The sequence below is a fragment of the Pelobates fuscus genome, chromosome 5 (assembly GCF_036172605.1).
Source record: "Pelobates fuscus isolate aPelFus1 chromosome 5, aPelFus1.pri, whole genome shotgun sequence".
NCBI classification, from domain to species: domain Eukaryota; kingdom Metazoa; phylum Chordata; class Amphibia; order Anura; family Pelobatidae; genus Pelobates; species Pelobates fuscus.
The window spans coordinates 313,046,391-313,063,421 of NC_086321.1; the positions used below are offsets into that span (position 1 = coordinate 313,046,391).

The window sequence follows — 17,031 nt, forward strand, 5'->3', positions numbered from 1 at the left end:
TGCCAATGTCCCACGGCGTTGGTTCTGATCTTCTGATGTTAGGTGTTAATGTGCATGCACGACACATTAGGCCCTCCCCATAGGAAGGCATAGCAGTTCCCTCATATAACATGCAAATTAATTATTCCACTTTGTAAGATGTAATAGTTGTGCTTCTAAAGGTAAAAATGTTTCTAAAGGTTTTTTTCTTTTTCAATTTGTAATTCTTTTGGACTTAATGTATAAGGGTCACCTCTACAATTATGTTCAGTTATGCTTGTGTGAAAATCCATTTAAGGAATGTTAATCAATATATTTGGTAAGTTATTCTTTTAATGACATTTAAAGTATTTATTAAATAAGAGTCATCTATAAGCAAAAGTGGAAAAAAGCATTACAAACAAAAGAACACACTATAAAAGCAATATGATGTTTTATAATTTACAACCATGACAAGAACTTCAGGTGTACATATTCTCAGGGGGAAGGGAAAAAAAGCTAAATTTGGTAAATGATGAATTTTATTCAATATCTTTACATTTCATACATACAGTTAAGTTAACGTGGTTACATTTTGAAAAATGTATGCAATGTTTCTGTACTGTGCTAATGGAAACTATCTGATGTCGCAAAAGTCTTGGTTAACCTAAGGAACAAAATTATTTAATCCACTTTTAGGATCTTTCTCATCCACACATCTGAGTAACAGCAGAACCAATAGGGAATAATAAACACCATAAACTCATATTTTCAAAATAATTGGCCTATTTCACATCTCATGTTTCTAGAGAATGCCACAAGGTAAAAAATGAGGATATTGATACTGTATGAGACATTGTAAAGTCTCCTGTGGTCATGTGAGCAAAACATAATTGAATGTTACAGACCTATGTTCCTGAGAACTTCATATATTTAATTACTTAATACATATTTTACTTTTTGAAATCAATGTTTAAATGTGCTTGGCAATAGGAACATATAATCATAACTGCATAATAGAAAAAAAAATAGATGACTACTTCAAGTGGAGCAGAGAGTGTTTAGAAAATGCGCAGGAAGTTTGATATTCTTAGAGCCTGAAATCTCGGGCTAGAAGCTGTTAATCCTAAATTTAATTTTGATTTGGCAATTCAAGAATAAGGGTTTTTGAAGCATTTCTCCATTGCATCGTAGGCTTAGATCCCTATGTGCACCTTTTCATCTGTAAGCTGTGCCATGGTTACACTAAAATAGACAAAATGTGTAGAATACATGCAGCTTATACCCTAATTAAGGCTTTGCTTTAGAATTTTTCAAGAGTTTCTTCTTCCAATTGTGTACAATTGGCAAATTAAAGTCTGTGAGATATTCTCAACATCATTTTATGCTCTGATGAAAACTTGCCACATTGTTATTGGTTTGCAGTTATTTAAATGTGAGTTATTGTTCAGTTCGAAAACCAGAGCTGCAATACAAAGTTTCATTTGAGAGCAGATGGTTTCCTGAATTAACCTCATAAAAAACCCTCCTTCAAAATGTTTTTATGACCAGATGCCATTTATCCTCTATTATTAGAATGTATGCAGATTATAATTTTTTTCCACACGTCAGTAGTCCGTATCCATAAAGTGCCAATAGTATTAGTGTAAAAGGTCTCTGATTCAAAGTGGTACCTCAAGAATGACAGGTGTTGTGTGTGTGAGGTAAGGGAACTTGTTTGGATCCATTCTAGATTTCTGATGAATGATTTAACTTCAATGAAGGAACAAACCAGTCCTGTAAGTCTTATTACTCAGCGTTAATCTTGTTTGCCGCTTCATCTGTAACTGTCAAGATGGGGCTCGGAACATAGTTAAATGGAGTGACCCTAGCAGCCCGACTGGGAGAGCTATGTCTACTGGTGGGCAGATTTACAACAGTAAGTGAAGATTTACCCAACTCTGGTAAAGCAGAGGTGGCTATGCCAGGCCTACTTCTGTCTCCCATAGGATTGCTCTCCAATGTGGGTGATGTGCTAGAGTTTGTTTTTGCAGTGGAGAAGTCTTCTGTCTGAACTACAGCATCACTTGTTTTTCTTTGGGGCTCAGTGGACTCTTCGGTTAATGGCAAAGCACAGGCAGGTAGAGTGCTCCGCAGAATATGAGGGATATCTTCATCACGAATCCTTCTCCAGGTTGCTTTTCTTAGGCTTGATGGACTGTCAAGTCTTGGAACTCTTGTATCTTCAGATTTCATGATGTGTTGTCCTGTTTTTTCTCCACATGGCCCTGGGAGGTTGATGTGGGGAGAAGAAGAATGTCTTTTGAAAGGTTCTGGTGCAGGTGGCATATTTCTAATAGGAAGCCGGGATGGGCTCTCAGAATTTGTCCTTCTTGCTGGTCGACTTGGAGATGGAGATCCTGTGGATTTAGGAGATTTGTGTACTTTGAGTTCCTCACAGCGGGAGGAACAAAGAAAAACAGCAGGCAAAGCTGCGTTGCTTCGCGGAGTTGCACGTTGTTGGTGCTGGGTCATGGATAAGTCTGAGTACTGACGTCTCATGCCTCCAGATGATTCTTTAATGAAGGTTAGTTGACGGAGTATTCCAGATTTCTCAGACTCACTGTTTCTCACCTGTTTAAATCGGCTACCTTGAAAAGCAGGTCTTTTGATTGGACTCTGCCGTGGGATGGCAGATTCCACAGCTAGTGGAGATGGGCCAGGTGTGCCACGTGGACTTGGCTTCTTCATATAGGGTATCCTCACAGGAGACTTCTGTGTTTTATTACCAGGAGTAGCTTGAGAGTTCCTTGCAGCCTTGGACTTTGGTGATGGTGGAGTTACTGGGACCTGTGCTTTGCGCGATGGTGTAGAATTTCTTGAGGAGCTAGATGAAGGAGCATTACTCGATCGAGCTGGGGGAGTTGCACTTCTTTTGGGTAAAGTCAGTTCCATTTCAAGATCTGAAGCTTTTCCAAGGCGATGATGGCTCCGAGAACGCACAGCAGTTTGAGCCTTTGTCACTTCCTGAACAGGGTGCATCTGGCTAGATGATTGATTATTGTAACAGTCTTTCTCCTGGGTAGGCTTGTAAATCACAGTATTCCCGCGGATAACCATAGGGATATTTGGGGCTTGCTTTTGGTTCAGATTAAGGACTTTCCTGCCCCTATCAAGTCTACCTCCTTCATGGCCAGTCACCACAGGAACTTGACTTGGGTCCTGCACTCTTGAGCGTGAAGCTGTGTCCCTAACTTGTTTACGGTGACCTTGTAAAGGCTGCCGAGATGATGCTGAATGGCTAGACATGCGGGAATCAGAAGAGGCCCCCCTGGAAATGGTTGATGAGCCCCTGGATATAGAGGCTGCAGCTTGGTGTATCCAACTAACAATTGAATTAGCACCCTCTTTGATAGCTTCCCAGTCCACACTATCCAAATCAGATAAATCACTGCCATTGTGTATCTTTTCCCCAGCAGAATTACATTGAGCTTCAACTTTAGTCTCAGAGTTCCTGAGCTTCTGCTTCCTTTTGCGTGTTGAAGGTCTTCTCCTTCTGGGAAGCACTGTGTTTGTGTCTATCTCTTCTTCTGAGGCATGACTAACAGAGGAATCCCTGTTTATTTGACAGCTAGCAGATCTGCCTTGTGATCTAGACAAATGTCTGTTTGCCTTTGCTTGAACACAAACAGCTTCCAAGTCACTGAGAGAGCTCATAGATGAACTGAGTGAGTAGCAAGGAATAGGTTCATCTTCTATCATATTTTGGAATTTAGTTGTAGTAGGAGGGCTGTATTTGCTGACAGGATGAGTGTCTCTGGTCCCTCTCTTGGTTGTTGATGAGTTCTGAATTTTTTTTCGTGAAGATCTAGATTGCTCTATCTTCCTCTTGATAGAGTCTTTACTTGATTTAAAGGTGTCTGCATTCTCTTCATAGAAACAATAAACGGCTTCTTCAGTTGGTGTTGTGTGGCAAAATGACTGGAAAGCCAAATTTCCATAGTCACTGTGACTTATGTCAAGTCCTGTTGGATGAGCAGCAGAATTAGTTCCTTTTTTATTGTTTGCCTTAGTGACTTTATTTTGACCTTCAAGGCTGCTTAATGTGTTAGTTGTTTGATGTGCTTTCACTGAGTAAGCTTGGTTCATAGGTATATTGCCTCTGTTAATAATCTTAGTGGGACTTGCATAGATGGCATTTATTTTATTCTCGTCTGTGGCTGCTACATTTTCCAATGAGTATATCCTTCTTTTTTCTGTCTGTTGGTGACAATTTAAAATAGGTCCATAGTCTCTTCTCTCCATTCGACTCTTTGGCCTCTCTTTCAGATCCTGATTTTCTTTAATTGAATATTGAAGAGTTTCATCACTTAGCGAGGCAGCACTTGAGAAGTTTACTGGGGTCCCCTCACCTGAGTCAGTGAAAGAGGAGTCATCCTTGGGCAAGTATGTTTTGGAACAAAACGTCTTAGAAACTGAATGTTGTGAGTGAGCTGGAACTAACATGTAAACTGGAAGCTGTACAGACTTTTTGGCCTGGGAGTTTATTATATGTCCAGGGAGGACAGATGTTTTTACTTTTCGTAGTCTTGAAGGCATAGCTGAGCTAATACACTCTTTTAGAATATCAATGTCATCATCTGATACAAGCTCCAATTCAGATTTTTTCATCATCCCTAGCAGTCCCTCATCCCTATTTTCTCCACTTTTCTCATGTGCAACAAAGTTCAGACCGTTTTTTTCAGGGAAAGGAGGGATAAGTTTAAGTTCTACATCCTTTTGAATGTAATGTTCATGCAAAGGTAGTGCACTAAGACTAGATGCACATGAAAAATTTTCCGTAGGCTTCTCTACTGTAAAGTAAATCATGGAGTCAATGTCTTTTGGAATTTGGAACCTCTCCTTAAAATCTGTTATTTCCATGAACTTTTTGACATTGTTTTCCCACTGAATGTTGAATTGATTGGCCTCTTTTTCTAAGTGGCAACTAGACTCATAATTTGGTGTTTTGCTCCTGCTTGGTGGCATGGTCTGTCCAGGGCTATCTGGCAGGTCACTAGGGCTTACTGCTCCTCCTATCATTTCACTACATGGGTCACTTTGGATTGAACTTGCAAAGGAATGATCTTCAAAGCTTCCAAGGGAGCTCACAGAGCTACAGCGGCTCATTACCAAAGGTGTCTCTTGAACATAGTTCTCTGAAGAGCTGGATGGGGTCATATCTTCATTCCTAGAAGGTGAAATGTCTCTGATTAAGTTTTTCTCAGATTTTGGCTTTGGAATAGAAATAGGCTGGGAGGCACTAGGTGAAATGTCTCTATTTGTATCTGAATCTTCCTTTCTCCATTGTTTTGTCCCTCCATGGCTGTTGCCTTCATCTACTTCTAAAATTTCCAAGGAAGAATCACTGTCCATCTCATTCTCACTGCGACTTTGTCCATCTAAGAGGTTGTCACCAGAGGACAGAGATGACAGGGAGCTACATCGAGAAAAACATATTGGAGTTCCCTCTACTTCATATTTTTGCAGTGATTCTTGATCACCTACTGAGGAGGAGTGAACAGAAGTCTTTTCAGGAGTTTCTGCGAATGTGTCAGGTGTTTGAGGTGAGTCTAGCCATGCCTTTTTTCTACCAGATAGAACATGATGAAATATATTCCCAGGGAATGCTACAGCTTTCTTTGTAAAAGTGTCAATACCAGAAATGTGCTTATAAGAGGGGGACAATTTTATGGTATGCACCAAAGACTCTGCTGTAATTTTGTCTTTAGATTCATTTACTGGTTGATCATCTTTGTGTACAACTCCCTCTGTGTTTTTCAAGCAAGAATAAGTTAAGGTCTTCTTCATTGTGTCATGTATCCCAATAGATTCATCCTTGAGCTGGTCTTCTTTCAGTTGATTCTCAGCAAGATCATTTTTCTCTGGCTTGATAACCAACACGTTCTTTAGATCCAGACGACTAGGGCGTTTTTGATATCTATGTAGCTCTTCTTTATAATCAATAATAGCAGCCCTGCTGCAGGGCTTCATGTGCTCCCTTGGGCAGTACCCATCACTTGTGCTTCCACTGTTTAGGCTATCATTAGAGAGACTGGTGTAGGCAGTTTTCAGCCGTAAAAGCGCTTGAGCTCTGCTTAAATTATTTCTTCTCATTATTCCACTTTTGTCAGAGAGTCTGCAAGGAGAACATGACTGTGCTCTGGCCTCGTGAAGCTCATCTGAACCGTAAGGCCAGTCAGCACAGTGGTCTTCAGAACTTAAACTAAAGCTGTCATCTGAGGATGTGTGCATGGTGGAAATGTCTTCTACAAGTCTATCTATCTTAGCTACTGTGCAAGTCATCTTATTGACAAGTTTTTCAGCCACTGCAGAAACCTCATTGTCAGGCTTCTTGAATTCATGTTTATTGATGTCTGCTTTCTCAGTTTCTGGACCTCTCTTCATGGACCCAGCCCGTGCTACTGGTTGCCCTTGACTGAAGGAGGAGTTTAGATACATGGAAAGTACAGAGGAGTTGCCTGTTTCTGCACTGATAGATGTATTTGGAATCTCATCATCATCAAAGCATCCAGAGTCTGAAGCATAATCCTTTACCAAGCTCTCAATATGCCGTAATGGGCCCTTCATTGGCTGAGATTTTAGTCCTTGTTTGTCCATGGAGTCAAAAGTTTCGGCCAAGTGTTTGGCATCTAGCTCAGCTTCCAGTGCTTTTTGCTTTCTCATGTAGAGAGAAGGCATACAAGATCCTGGTGAAATGACAGCTGCATCTTTATATTTTATGGGTCGATGTGCAAGCAAATTTCTTAGAGCTGCTGCACTACCCATTGCAATCATTTTGTGCTTTGAGTGAATGAGATTGCGCAGCATGCTGACACCTCCCAAATCCCAAAGTAGTTCCTGGTCTTGTGGACAACGAGCAGAAAGATTCCATAAGGTTCCACATGCATTGCTGACTATGGTCAAGCTGTGTGACTTGAGATGATGCAACAAAGTCTGAAGGCAGTTGTGATCACGGAGTATTTGCCTAAAAGACAAGAAGAAATGTGTTATAATTAAAAAGCAATATGTATCAAAACAATAACCCAAATTAAAATAAGTAGAATTATTAGTGTTGCGCCTAAAAATGGTCTCTTTGGATCAATAAAAAAAAAAAAGTAATGTATTTTATCCATTAGGTTGTGGTATATTCTCAACACTAAAAATCTATATATAAATTGACCAGAAAGGATGGTATAGTCCCAAAACCAACAAATCCTCCTCCTGGGAACAGGAAATGGAATGGTGTAAATTTTAGTAAAATATAAGACTGGATATTTACACAAAATGGAGAATTACACTGTACTCAGAGTAATATGTCTTTTGGTGTGTTTATCCCTGTGACAAAAGGCCTTTTGTGTCTTATTTTTCACGTGACAAACTACCCTGTTCTCCAGGCTTATGGAGAAGCCTGATTGCCAGCCTCCTTCCTCATGATTATGGCCCTGGGGTGTATGGCCCTTTAGAAACAGTCTGTGGGCACAGTGACTTTTGTGAACAGTGCCCCTTTAAGACGATGTCCCCAGACCCTTAAAATACTTTATTCATGGCTTCTTCCCACTTGGTTCGGTAAATGGGACTTACTGAACCAAGTATTACACAGGCGGACCACACAGAACTGGAAGTGTGCAGCTAATTTACCTCCCAGGCTGAGGGGTTGCTGTAGGTTAATTGCCGACCACTGGGTGGCCGCCGTTCGTACAGACGAACACGTGGCGGCGGCCATCTTTCTTCAGTCGAACGCGGTCAGCGGTGTATGCAGCCATATCCATGGAACTGAAATCGGCTACACATTTGCACGAACACCGCTGACCCTTACCTTTTTTTTTTTTGACCATCTTTATTTAATATCTTTTTTTTTCTTTTTCATGTGTAATACATGTAACAATGAGAAGCCATACATTGTGCCTTTTTCAACAACAGCATCTGTAATATAGGAAAACTGTGCCGCTAAACAGTGTACTTCTAACAGTCGGTTTTACCCAGTGTACCAGCCTGGGTTCAGGCCTGCATCTGTGGCCTTGTCAGGTTGTTAGGCTATCCGTTAATTGACCACTGCTGTTTTGTTGTTGGTGGTTGTCTCCCCTCCATATGTTCCCCTCTGCCTCTCAGCCCTCTGTGTTAGGCGTTAGTACGCCGGTTCCCCTATTGTGTCGGTTGTTTTACTGTTGTGTTTACGGTATGTAATCTATAATACTGGTGACCTTCACCAAGTTGTACAGCTACCCCTCAGCTTCCGTGGTTGTACAGCTACCCCTCAGTTATTTCATCGTTGTGGAGCCTACGGGCTGTTGCGGTTACGCTCTCTGGGCTCTTGTTGCCGGCAGTCAGTCTTTGTGCAGGACTAGTCGGTCTTAGGGGGTGTGTCCGGGTTTCTGCCTGTGCCACAGTCAGTTGGGTTGCTGGAGTGGGAGGCTGTGTGTTTGTGTCGGGTCAGGACAAGTTTCCAATAGATGGTCCTTCTACTGTCTGCGTTAGTCGTTGGGGAAACAGTCCGAGGTCCAGTCAACCCTGGGGAAGGGGGCAGGTGGCGAGATTAGGTTTGTGTGTTTCGGGCTCCTGAGGGCCCCTGGGGTATCGCACTAGTGGTCGCTAATCTGTTGGCTAGGTATGTTGCCCAGGGATACCAGGTCAGTGCACATTGCTCCTGTCTTCCATGGAGGTCTGCCGTTAGAGTTTCCATTGAGTGGATTTCTTCCACCTTTGTCACCCATTGCTGGAGGGTGGGCGCCCCCTTCTGTTTCCACATCGCCGGAATAAGGGACTTGGCTGCATTGAGCAGTGGTAGCGTTAGAGACTTCTTATATGCCTTTATGGGAGTGGGGGTGTGGTGTAGTAATATCGTTAGGGGCTCTAGGGGTACCCCTGAGTCTGTGATTTTGTTTATCTCCCCCCTGATCTTCTCCCAGTATGTGGCGATTATTGGGAACGTCCACCATATGTGGAAATGTGTGCCGATGTGTGAGCCGCATCTCCAGCAAGTGTCTGGAGCATTCTCGCGCATGCGGTGTAGAATGTCGGGTGTTCTGTACCAGCGAGTTAAAATTTTGTAGCTCAGTTCTTGGTACTTCGAACTGATAGAGCATTTGTGTGAGGGTGAAGATCTTGTCCCATTCCTGTGCGGAAAGGGCCTCTACCGAGTCTTTCTCCCAGTGATCCTTGAATCTGAGCACCACATCCCCACTGGTCTGGATCTTGAGCATGGCGTATAGGGTCGAGATACCCCAGTGAATGTGTGTTCAGTGTACGCACAGGAGTTCAAAGCTGGTGAGGGGTCTGAGCAGGTGCCCACGTCCCGGTAGGGATTGGAAGTATGTTTTTATTTGGTGGTATCAGAACTGTTCGAGTAGCGTTGGCGTTCTATCGGGGCAGAGGTCTCTGAGTGGTTTAAGTCCTTGTGTGCCGTACCATTGGTGTAGGTACATCCAATCTGCCTGTTAGGTCGTTTTGGGTTAGGGCGTCGGCAAGGTCCGGGTTGTGCGTGATGGGCGTTAGGGGGCTAGGAGAGGTGGTAAGCTGCAGTCGGTAACGTGCCGCTATCCACACTCTAAGCATGGCATCGATCAGGGGATTTTTGGTGTGTAGGTCTGCGTACGTGGCGGTGTGTAACCACAGTCTGGAGGGTATTTTTCTATCTGTCTGTTCTAGTTCTAAAGTCACCCATTGTTTTGAAGGGTGTTGTACATGCCAGTCTGTTAGTCTATGCAGGTGTGTGGCGCGTTAGTACGTCTCTATGGAGGGCAATCCCGTGCCTCCCATCTGTTTCAGCAGTTCTAGGGTGGATTTTTTTGTGCGGGTAGGGCGGGCATTCCAAACGAATCGGCGAATGGCGGTCGTTATGGAGCCAAAGAAGGCTCTGGGCACAGTGATCGGCACTGTCTGGAATAGATAAAGTATCCTGAGCAGCACGTTCATTTTAACCGCATTGATATGCCCAAACCAGGAGACGTAGTATGGGGACCATTTCTTAAGGTCTGCCTGCAGCGATTGTAGTAGCGGGTGATAGTTATGGTGGTATAGTTGAGACGGGTCCTTGGGCAACCATATACCCAAGTATTTCAGTTTGGTGTTGCATCATTTGAATTGGTACTGGGCGTAGAGGTATGTTGGGGGATCTTTATGGGACGGTAGATGGAGGGCCTCGGACTTATCAGTGTTGAGCTTAAGGTTAGAAATCGCTCCAAACTCTCGAAAAGACGCGAGGAAGTTAGGCAACCGACTAACTTTTTAAACCCTGGAGGGAATTGCCTGAATTTTGAGTATGTTTGTATTTGAAGTATGCTGAGTAATAATATGTGCTTTTTATGGAGATTGGATGTATAGTTTTAACGTTATAGTAAATGTGTAAAACGTATATTTGTAACCCATTGTGTACAGTAATTATGTCACAGGCAGAGGGGAGGATTTTGAATGGGAGTTTTTAACTGTATTATACGTGTTTGATTGGCTGTTCTACAAAACCATGTGGGTGGTAACATTCTGTAAAAATGTGTATATAAGAAACAATAAAACCACAGCTCTGTCTGTTCCTGTTTTGACCCTCAACATAGAGCCTCGTCTCATGATTGGGGGATACGGCTGTATCTACACTGGGGGATTGCTATACTCTACATACTCCCCTAGCTATAATCACTAAGCTCTTTAAAGAGCTTGTTCCAGCTTCGCTCTCTGCAGGAAGAGAGGTTGGAAGTGCTTGGAGCTCTCGGGAAGCACTAGGAGCATCCATCAACGGAGGTACTCGGTTGGAGTACTGGAGCTCCATTACAATCCCCACCACTGGATATGCATTTATATCATCCCTACCACTGCTGATGTGAAATATTAAAATAAATACTTTAATTAACTTAATTTTAAAATAGTAAAGGATAAATAGGCAAATAAAGTCTAAATGTAAAATAATTAACATGTTTCGCATATAGGGTTTTCTTAATATGCTAGTAAGTTTGTGACCAAATTATATATATATATAATATATTCATGTTTTTATTGTTTGAGAACATACACTATCTGTTAGCCAATATACGTAAGAGTTAATAATTCTGCTTTTTTATATCGCTTATATTTTTTGGCTTATTTAAAAAATATATATATTTTCAGAATTTGAAGTCTATTCCTTTTGTATTTATAAGCACTTTGTTATATTTATCATTTTGTGAGCAAAATTAATTACATGCATTGCACTGTTTTTTTATAATATTAATAGTTTTGCTTGATAAACCAACGTAATCTCAGAATATGCAAATCATATTTATTGCTGTTTTTGCTGGCTGGCTGTAATTAATGTGGTGATATAGTAGACATGTTGAAGGGATTATCCAAGTGTTCTGTTATAAAAAGTGTGTCATAATAAGTGGTGCAAAGGTGTAAAACAGGAAGACCACCAATGTAATGGGCCTGCTGGCTTATTTTACAAGATTAATAAATAGTGAAAATCTATTGCTATCAAGGTTGACCGCTATCAAGGTTTTGCAGCTTGGGGGTCAATGGGATGATGAAAGAAGGTTGATATTGTGCAGCTAGGTGAACATATAGGGAGAAGAGATGTCATGGAAATGAAAGATGGAAAAACTATATAACTTATAGACACCAAATGTTTGCATCCTGACCTGTATTCATCATGCGTTGCAATTAAACTGGAGATATTCCGTAGGATTCCTCCACCACTCTCTATGATGGACAGTGAATTGCTTTGACACTTGTAGGTAAGGGTGCTCACCAAGAAACCCAGGGACCCATCCACTGAGCAAACAGATGCCTTGTTTTCAGTGCTGTGGGCAGATAGATTCCACAGTGCACTCAACACACTTTTTAGGGTTGACTCCTTTGGAGGAAAAAATAAATTACAGTTTTAGGCCTTGGAATTATGTGCTTCCATCGTTAGTGTTTGTAAAACAAAACGTAATCATAACGCTAGAAATTGCTTAAAATAAGCAATGTATTTGCCTAAAATAAGCAGTTTACTTACCTTATATCTTGCTGTTCTTGCTGAAGTTGACCTGCCTCCTTGGCTGAGATCATCAATCCCATATTTCCTCATAGGGACACATTGTGAGGACAGTGTGCATGCATGGCGAAATGTTCCTCTAGGCACAGCAATTGATTTAGAACCAAGTTCTCAATGCAGAAATGCTTCTAGTGGCTCTCAGAAAACAGTCACTAGAGGTGTGTTTACCCCTGCAGCATAACCTTGCCGTAACAACTAAATGTCAATGTTTTAGATTGCAGGATTAAAACTAAAGGCCCACTGCACCCAGACCACTTCATTGAGATTAAGTGGTCTGGTTGTCTTTATGGTTCTTTAAACTAATGAATCATATCTTCTTATGTTCAGGAATAGTTGTTCTAATGTGTACACTAAGGGACTTATCGCCACTTAAATGTTGCAACCTCATCTGTGTAAACATAGTAAGCTTTTGAGGAGTTTGGCTGATTTGGGCGTCATTTTGGTGCCCATATTGATGCTGCACATCATTTCAGCATTGATTTTTCAATAAAACTATTTGCAGATAAAGCCCTTGATTGGGCCAGAATGCTATGGGAAAGCAATTGACCCATAGCCTATAACTATCAGGAGTTTATATCTGAGCTTTAGAGACTTTGAACCTCATATATCAGAGATACATGATGTATTCAATGTTAAAGTTCGAGATTTACTCACTTTACCTCCGATCCAGTAATTCCATTTCTTACATTTCCTGCCTGTTATGTACACAACACATATATATATATATATATATATATATATATATGTGTAACTTCATACTTAGTGTATTTTAATATTAATATTAAAATACACTTAGAATGAAGTGATATATATTATATCCATATACATATAATTACAATATTAAATAAATAAACTAATTTAAATTTTCTTTTCAAATAAATTATATATGCATATGTAATTTCATTCTAACTGTATATGTGTGTATATACATATATATATATATATTTAATTCTAAGTGTGTGGTAACAAAACACACTTAGAATTAAATTCTTTATATATCCATCTATATATAAATAAATATAAATAATTGCATATATATATATATATATATATATAAATTAAATTTGCAATATTTAACCCTGTAACTTTCCAAAACACCCTAAAGCATGTACATGTGGGGTCCTGCTGCACTCATGAGACTTCACTGAACACAAATATGAGTATTTCAAAACAGTAAAATCTATCACAACAATGATATCATCGGTGAAAATGCAGTTTTTGTGTGAAAAATGCTAAAATCTAATATGAACGCTAACTTTGGCCAGTGTTTGTGACTAAGTGGCTACTAAAAAAGACTGGACAGACCCCATTTTGAATACCCTAGGTTGTCTACTTTTACAAATGTTATGCCATGATGGGGGTAATCTTCATTCCTGGGCTGCTATACGGTCTCAAAGACAATATAACCAATCTGGCAAATTTTAATGTCTGTAAACGGAAAAAGGGAACATGCTATGTTTGACCATGTAAGCTTCCAAAACCCAATAAAACCTGTATATGTGGGTACTATTGTACTTGTGAGACACCGCAAAACACATATTTTATTGTAATAAAATAAGCTAACAGTATTATAACATTTACAGTTAAAATGCCATGCCGATCTTAAAAAAAGACAAAAAAAAATCTTAATTATTCAAGGTTTTTAAAATTCTATACATATTAAATTATGATTTATAATTATATATATATATATATATATATATATATATATATACATATATATATATATATATATATATATATAAATATATATTGCAGAAAGTAGATGGCTGCACTTACGGTCTTCGAAGTAAAAATTAACTTTTATTATAAAATTTTCAGTCCTCTCCAAGAACTTTCATCAGGATCATACCTATATATATATGAAATGAAAGCTATGTTCCTCCCAAACAAAATGATATATAATAAGTGTGGGTGCACTTAATATGAAAGAGGTTAATTACGGTTCAAGAGACATATAATGCAAATTCCAGGTTTTGTTTACGCTTTTTGATCAGAATGTGTACAATTGACTCAATCCTTAAGGGGTTATAGCTTTATAGGTAAGAGTTAGTATTTTGATTTGAATCTTATATGGTATAGGAAGCCTATGTAAGGATTGACAAAGGGGATAAAAATGATCTCACACCACCTACCTTGGTCGCCCTAAGGGCACATTGCATCAAGCTGATTACACTGCCAACCTCACGCAGAATTTTCTTACTGTTGATGTCAGCTCTCCAAGACAGATTTCTCAGGATGCTGGATGCAACCTGCATAGATCAGAAAGAGCAATGCATTAAGTACCTTTAAAAATGAGATTTGAAGCTTGTTAAAAAAAATACACAATGGAGACATAAATGGTAAGTCTCTTACATACCTGCTGAAGTTCTTCATTCTCTGAAGCAAGATAAGCTACAATTGCCTGCATGCAGCCACGTCGGGAACATAATGTGGCCTGTGTGACAAAAGAATAACTTTCAGAGGGATACAATACACATTATATTAATAACATTGTAATCATTGCATTTAATTAAATCATTAACACATAAACATTTAAAGGACCACTAAAGTCACCCAGGTCACTTCATCTTAATTAAAACTTAAATGACATTCATCAATGAATGTCACTAGTCACAGCTTATAGAAAATAATTTAAGTTAATGATATGGGGAAGCTTGGATGTGCGCATGGCACTTGCCATGAGCCATGCCTCCTCAATGATGTTGTTTGAGGAAGAGAGGTGAGCAGTGCTAAGGGAATCTCAGTGCTGCAAAAAAGTAAATATGAACCTTTTTTTAAAATTATTTTTATTAAATCGGTGAACTGGGTGGCGGACAACTGGATATGTTCTTGCAAATTTATACAATTGGTACCGCTTATATGGAATTACCATGTTAAAGGGTACCATATTAGGGAGCTGTTGACTTTAGTAGATTGCTCCTTTTTTGGTATCCTTAAATATGGGAATCCCACATACTGGCACCAAATTAGAGAGCTATCTACTAAAGAGCTGCATAATTGTATTACCTTGTAAATGGCAATCACATGTTGGGGTACCAAATAAGAACACAATCTTCTAAACACAGCCCCCTGCCTAATTTGGTAGCCTTTAACATGCAATACTACATAAGAGTACCAAATTAGGGACTTGTCTACTTATAAACCTGTGAAAGATTCTCTGGTGAGTTTGGCATTTTATTCGTCCAAACGGAAGTAAAAAATTTTGTCCACTAATCAACTAAATCAGTTTCAAGCTAAATTTATTGGACGAACTGAAAACTTTATCCATGTACAAGTCGATTTAATAGTATGTTGTGGTTGATATCTTCAGCTACAAGAAGGTGGAAGGATATTGCAACACTAAAATAGTTTGAGGATAAAAGCTCTAATTAGATGCATGGTCATGAATTTTATTACAAGACACGGAGGCACATAGCCCTTTCTTTACTGTCAACCAATAGCAGAAAAAGAATACAAAACAGAATTAAAAATAATGCATACATAATAACATAGGCCACTCCCAGCCAAGTCCCAGTAAAATAGTAGGCATCACCCTCAGATTTCCCTCTTTATTTGCTGCTCCTCAACCAGATAAGTACCTAATTTTCTCTGTTCTGTGGGTTTTTTTGTTAGTATTTGCTGTTATATTACATGTATTTTCAGTTTGTATTTACTATGTTTATGGTAGATTTGGGGTCCCAGGCCAGCTAAAGGCTCTCTTTTTACCTGTTTTGGGGGGTCTTTTGTTGTACCCTTATCCTTTCTATTTTTTTCTACTTTCTTTCATCTATACTTGTTTTTTTCCCCCTGTTTTGGTACCTACTGTCTGAGTTTATTTCTGCCTTTGTCTTGTCCTGCTCTGTTTTTCTTTTGGTGCCCCCTGTGTTTTCCATCTGTTTCTGGGGCTCCTTGGAGTCACTGACTATTTTGGCACAATTTAGTGAGCTTTTTACCCCCCATGTTTGGCTCAGTTCAACTGTGTGGGGCTGGAGTTCTACCGTTTGAACGAACGCCTGAACCTCTTGTTTTGCGGCCGCATTAAATTCGCGAACGCTATTTAGCGGATTTGTAACAGCATGTTCAACTGTTTTTACCTGTTTGCGGGTTTTGACTTACTGGACGCGTTCGACCCACAACGAGCTTCGTTCGCGAGCCAAACACGCCTGTTATAGCACCGGTAATAGTTTTTAGCCGTGTTCACTGGTTTTTTTTTGCCTCCCGCAAGACTCATGAGCTTTGGGGGCTGTGTTTTTCCTTCCGGTTTTGTCTCTCCTCCCCCTCCTTCGTTTTACCTTGCCTGCCTCAGGTAGTTACTGCTGGTGAGATCTCTCCTACTTACCTTTTTCCCTGGTTTGCTTAGTTTGGGTGATAAAACCTTATTGTGCTGCTTACTTTACAGCTGTTGGAGTGTCAGTTAATATATATATTCATACTCTTTAGTGTGGGTCATTGTATCATGCCTAAACCTAGGGTGCCTGCCTGTTCACCTACCATTGGGGAGATAAATACCCCACGTGGCCTGGGGGAGACGCCCGCTACCTCAGGCTCCCTGCCCCCATTGGTGGAACTGCCTGGCCATGATTAGGGTGCGCAGGCCTCAGCGCTACAGCGCTCAGTTACAGAGGCCATTATGGCAGCCATGGGGTCCATGTCATCAGCCTTGTCTCAAACGATCTCACAGGCCCTACTCATGCGTCCAATGCTCCATTTTCTGGCTCCACGGCGCGCCACGAGTGTCGGGCAGTGGATGCTTCAGGTGAGGCACCCAGGAAAGCTTTACGCAAAGCCAAACATACCTCCCCCTCTGCCTCCAGAACCCCTATGCCTGGCTACCTTTGATCGCCCCAGAATGTGTGTCCAATCTACACAAGAGAGCCTTTCTACACCAGGCAGAACGGAACGGCGATGGAAATGTGCGAGAGTACAAAAAGAGGGCAACTCCGACTCAGAAATCAGGTCTAGTGAGGAGGCTGGTGAGGAGACTCTGAGCAATTCTGCTGAGTTGGATTTTGACCTCTTTTCCTCTGCTCAGGCGGAGATGTCTGGAGGCAATCAGGGGGCTGCTACTT

General features: G+C 40.5%; 1 protein-coding gene across 4 annotated transcripts in view; it reads right to left on the reverse strand.

Moving 5' to 3' along the window:
- Positions 1-545: 545 nt before the first annotated feature.
- The window catches only part of APC2 (APC regulator of WNT signaling pathway 2), a 264,775-nt gene continuing 248,289 nt past the window's right edge, over positions 546-17,031 (reverse strand). For all 4 annotated transcript variants that reach the window (XM_063455534.1, XM_063455535.1, XM_063455532.1 and 1 more), the window contains exons 13-16: positions 14,340-14,417; positions 14,116-14,232; positions 11,583-11,797; positions 546-6,964 (exon numbers count right to left, since the gene is read on the reverse strand). In XM_063455534.1, the coding sequence (XP_063311604.1) occupies positions 1,747-6,964; positions 11,583-11,797; positions 14,116-14,232; positions 14,340-14,417 (5,628 nt within the window). In that variant the 3' untranslated portion in view covers positions 546-1,746. The remainder of the gene's footprint in view (positions 6,965-11,582; positions 11,798-14,115; positions 14,233-14,339; positions 14,418-17,031) is intronic.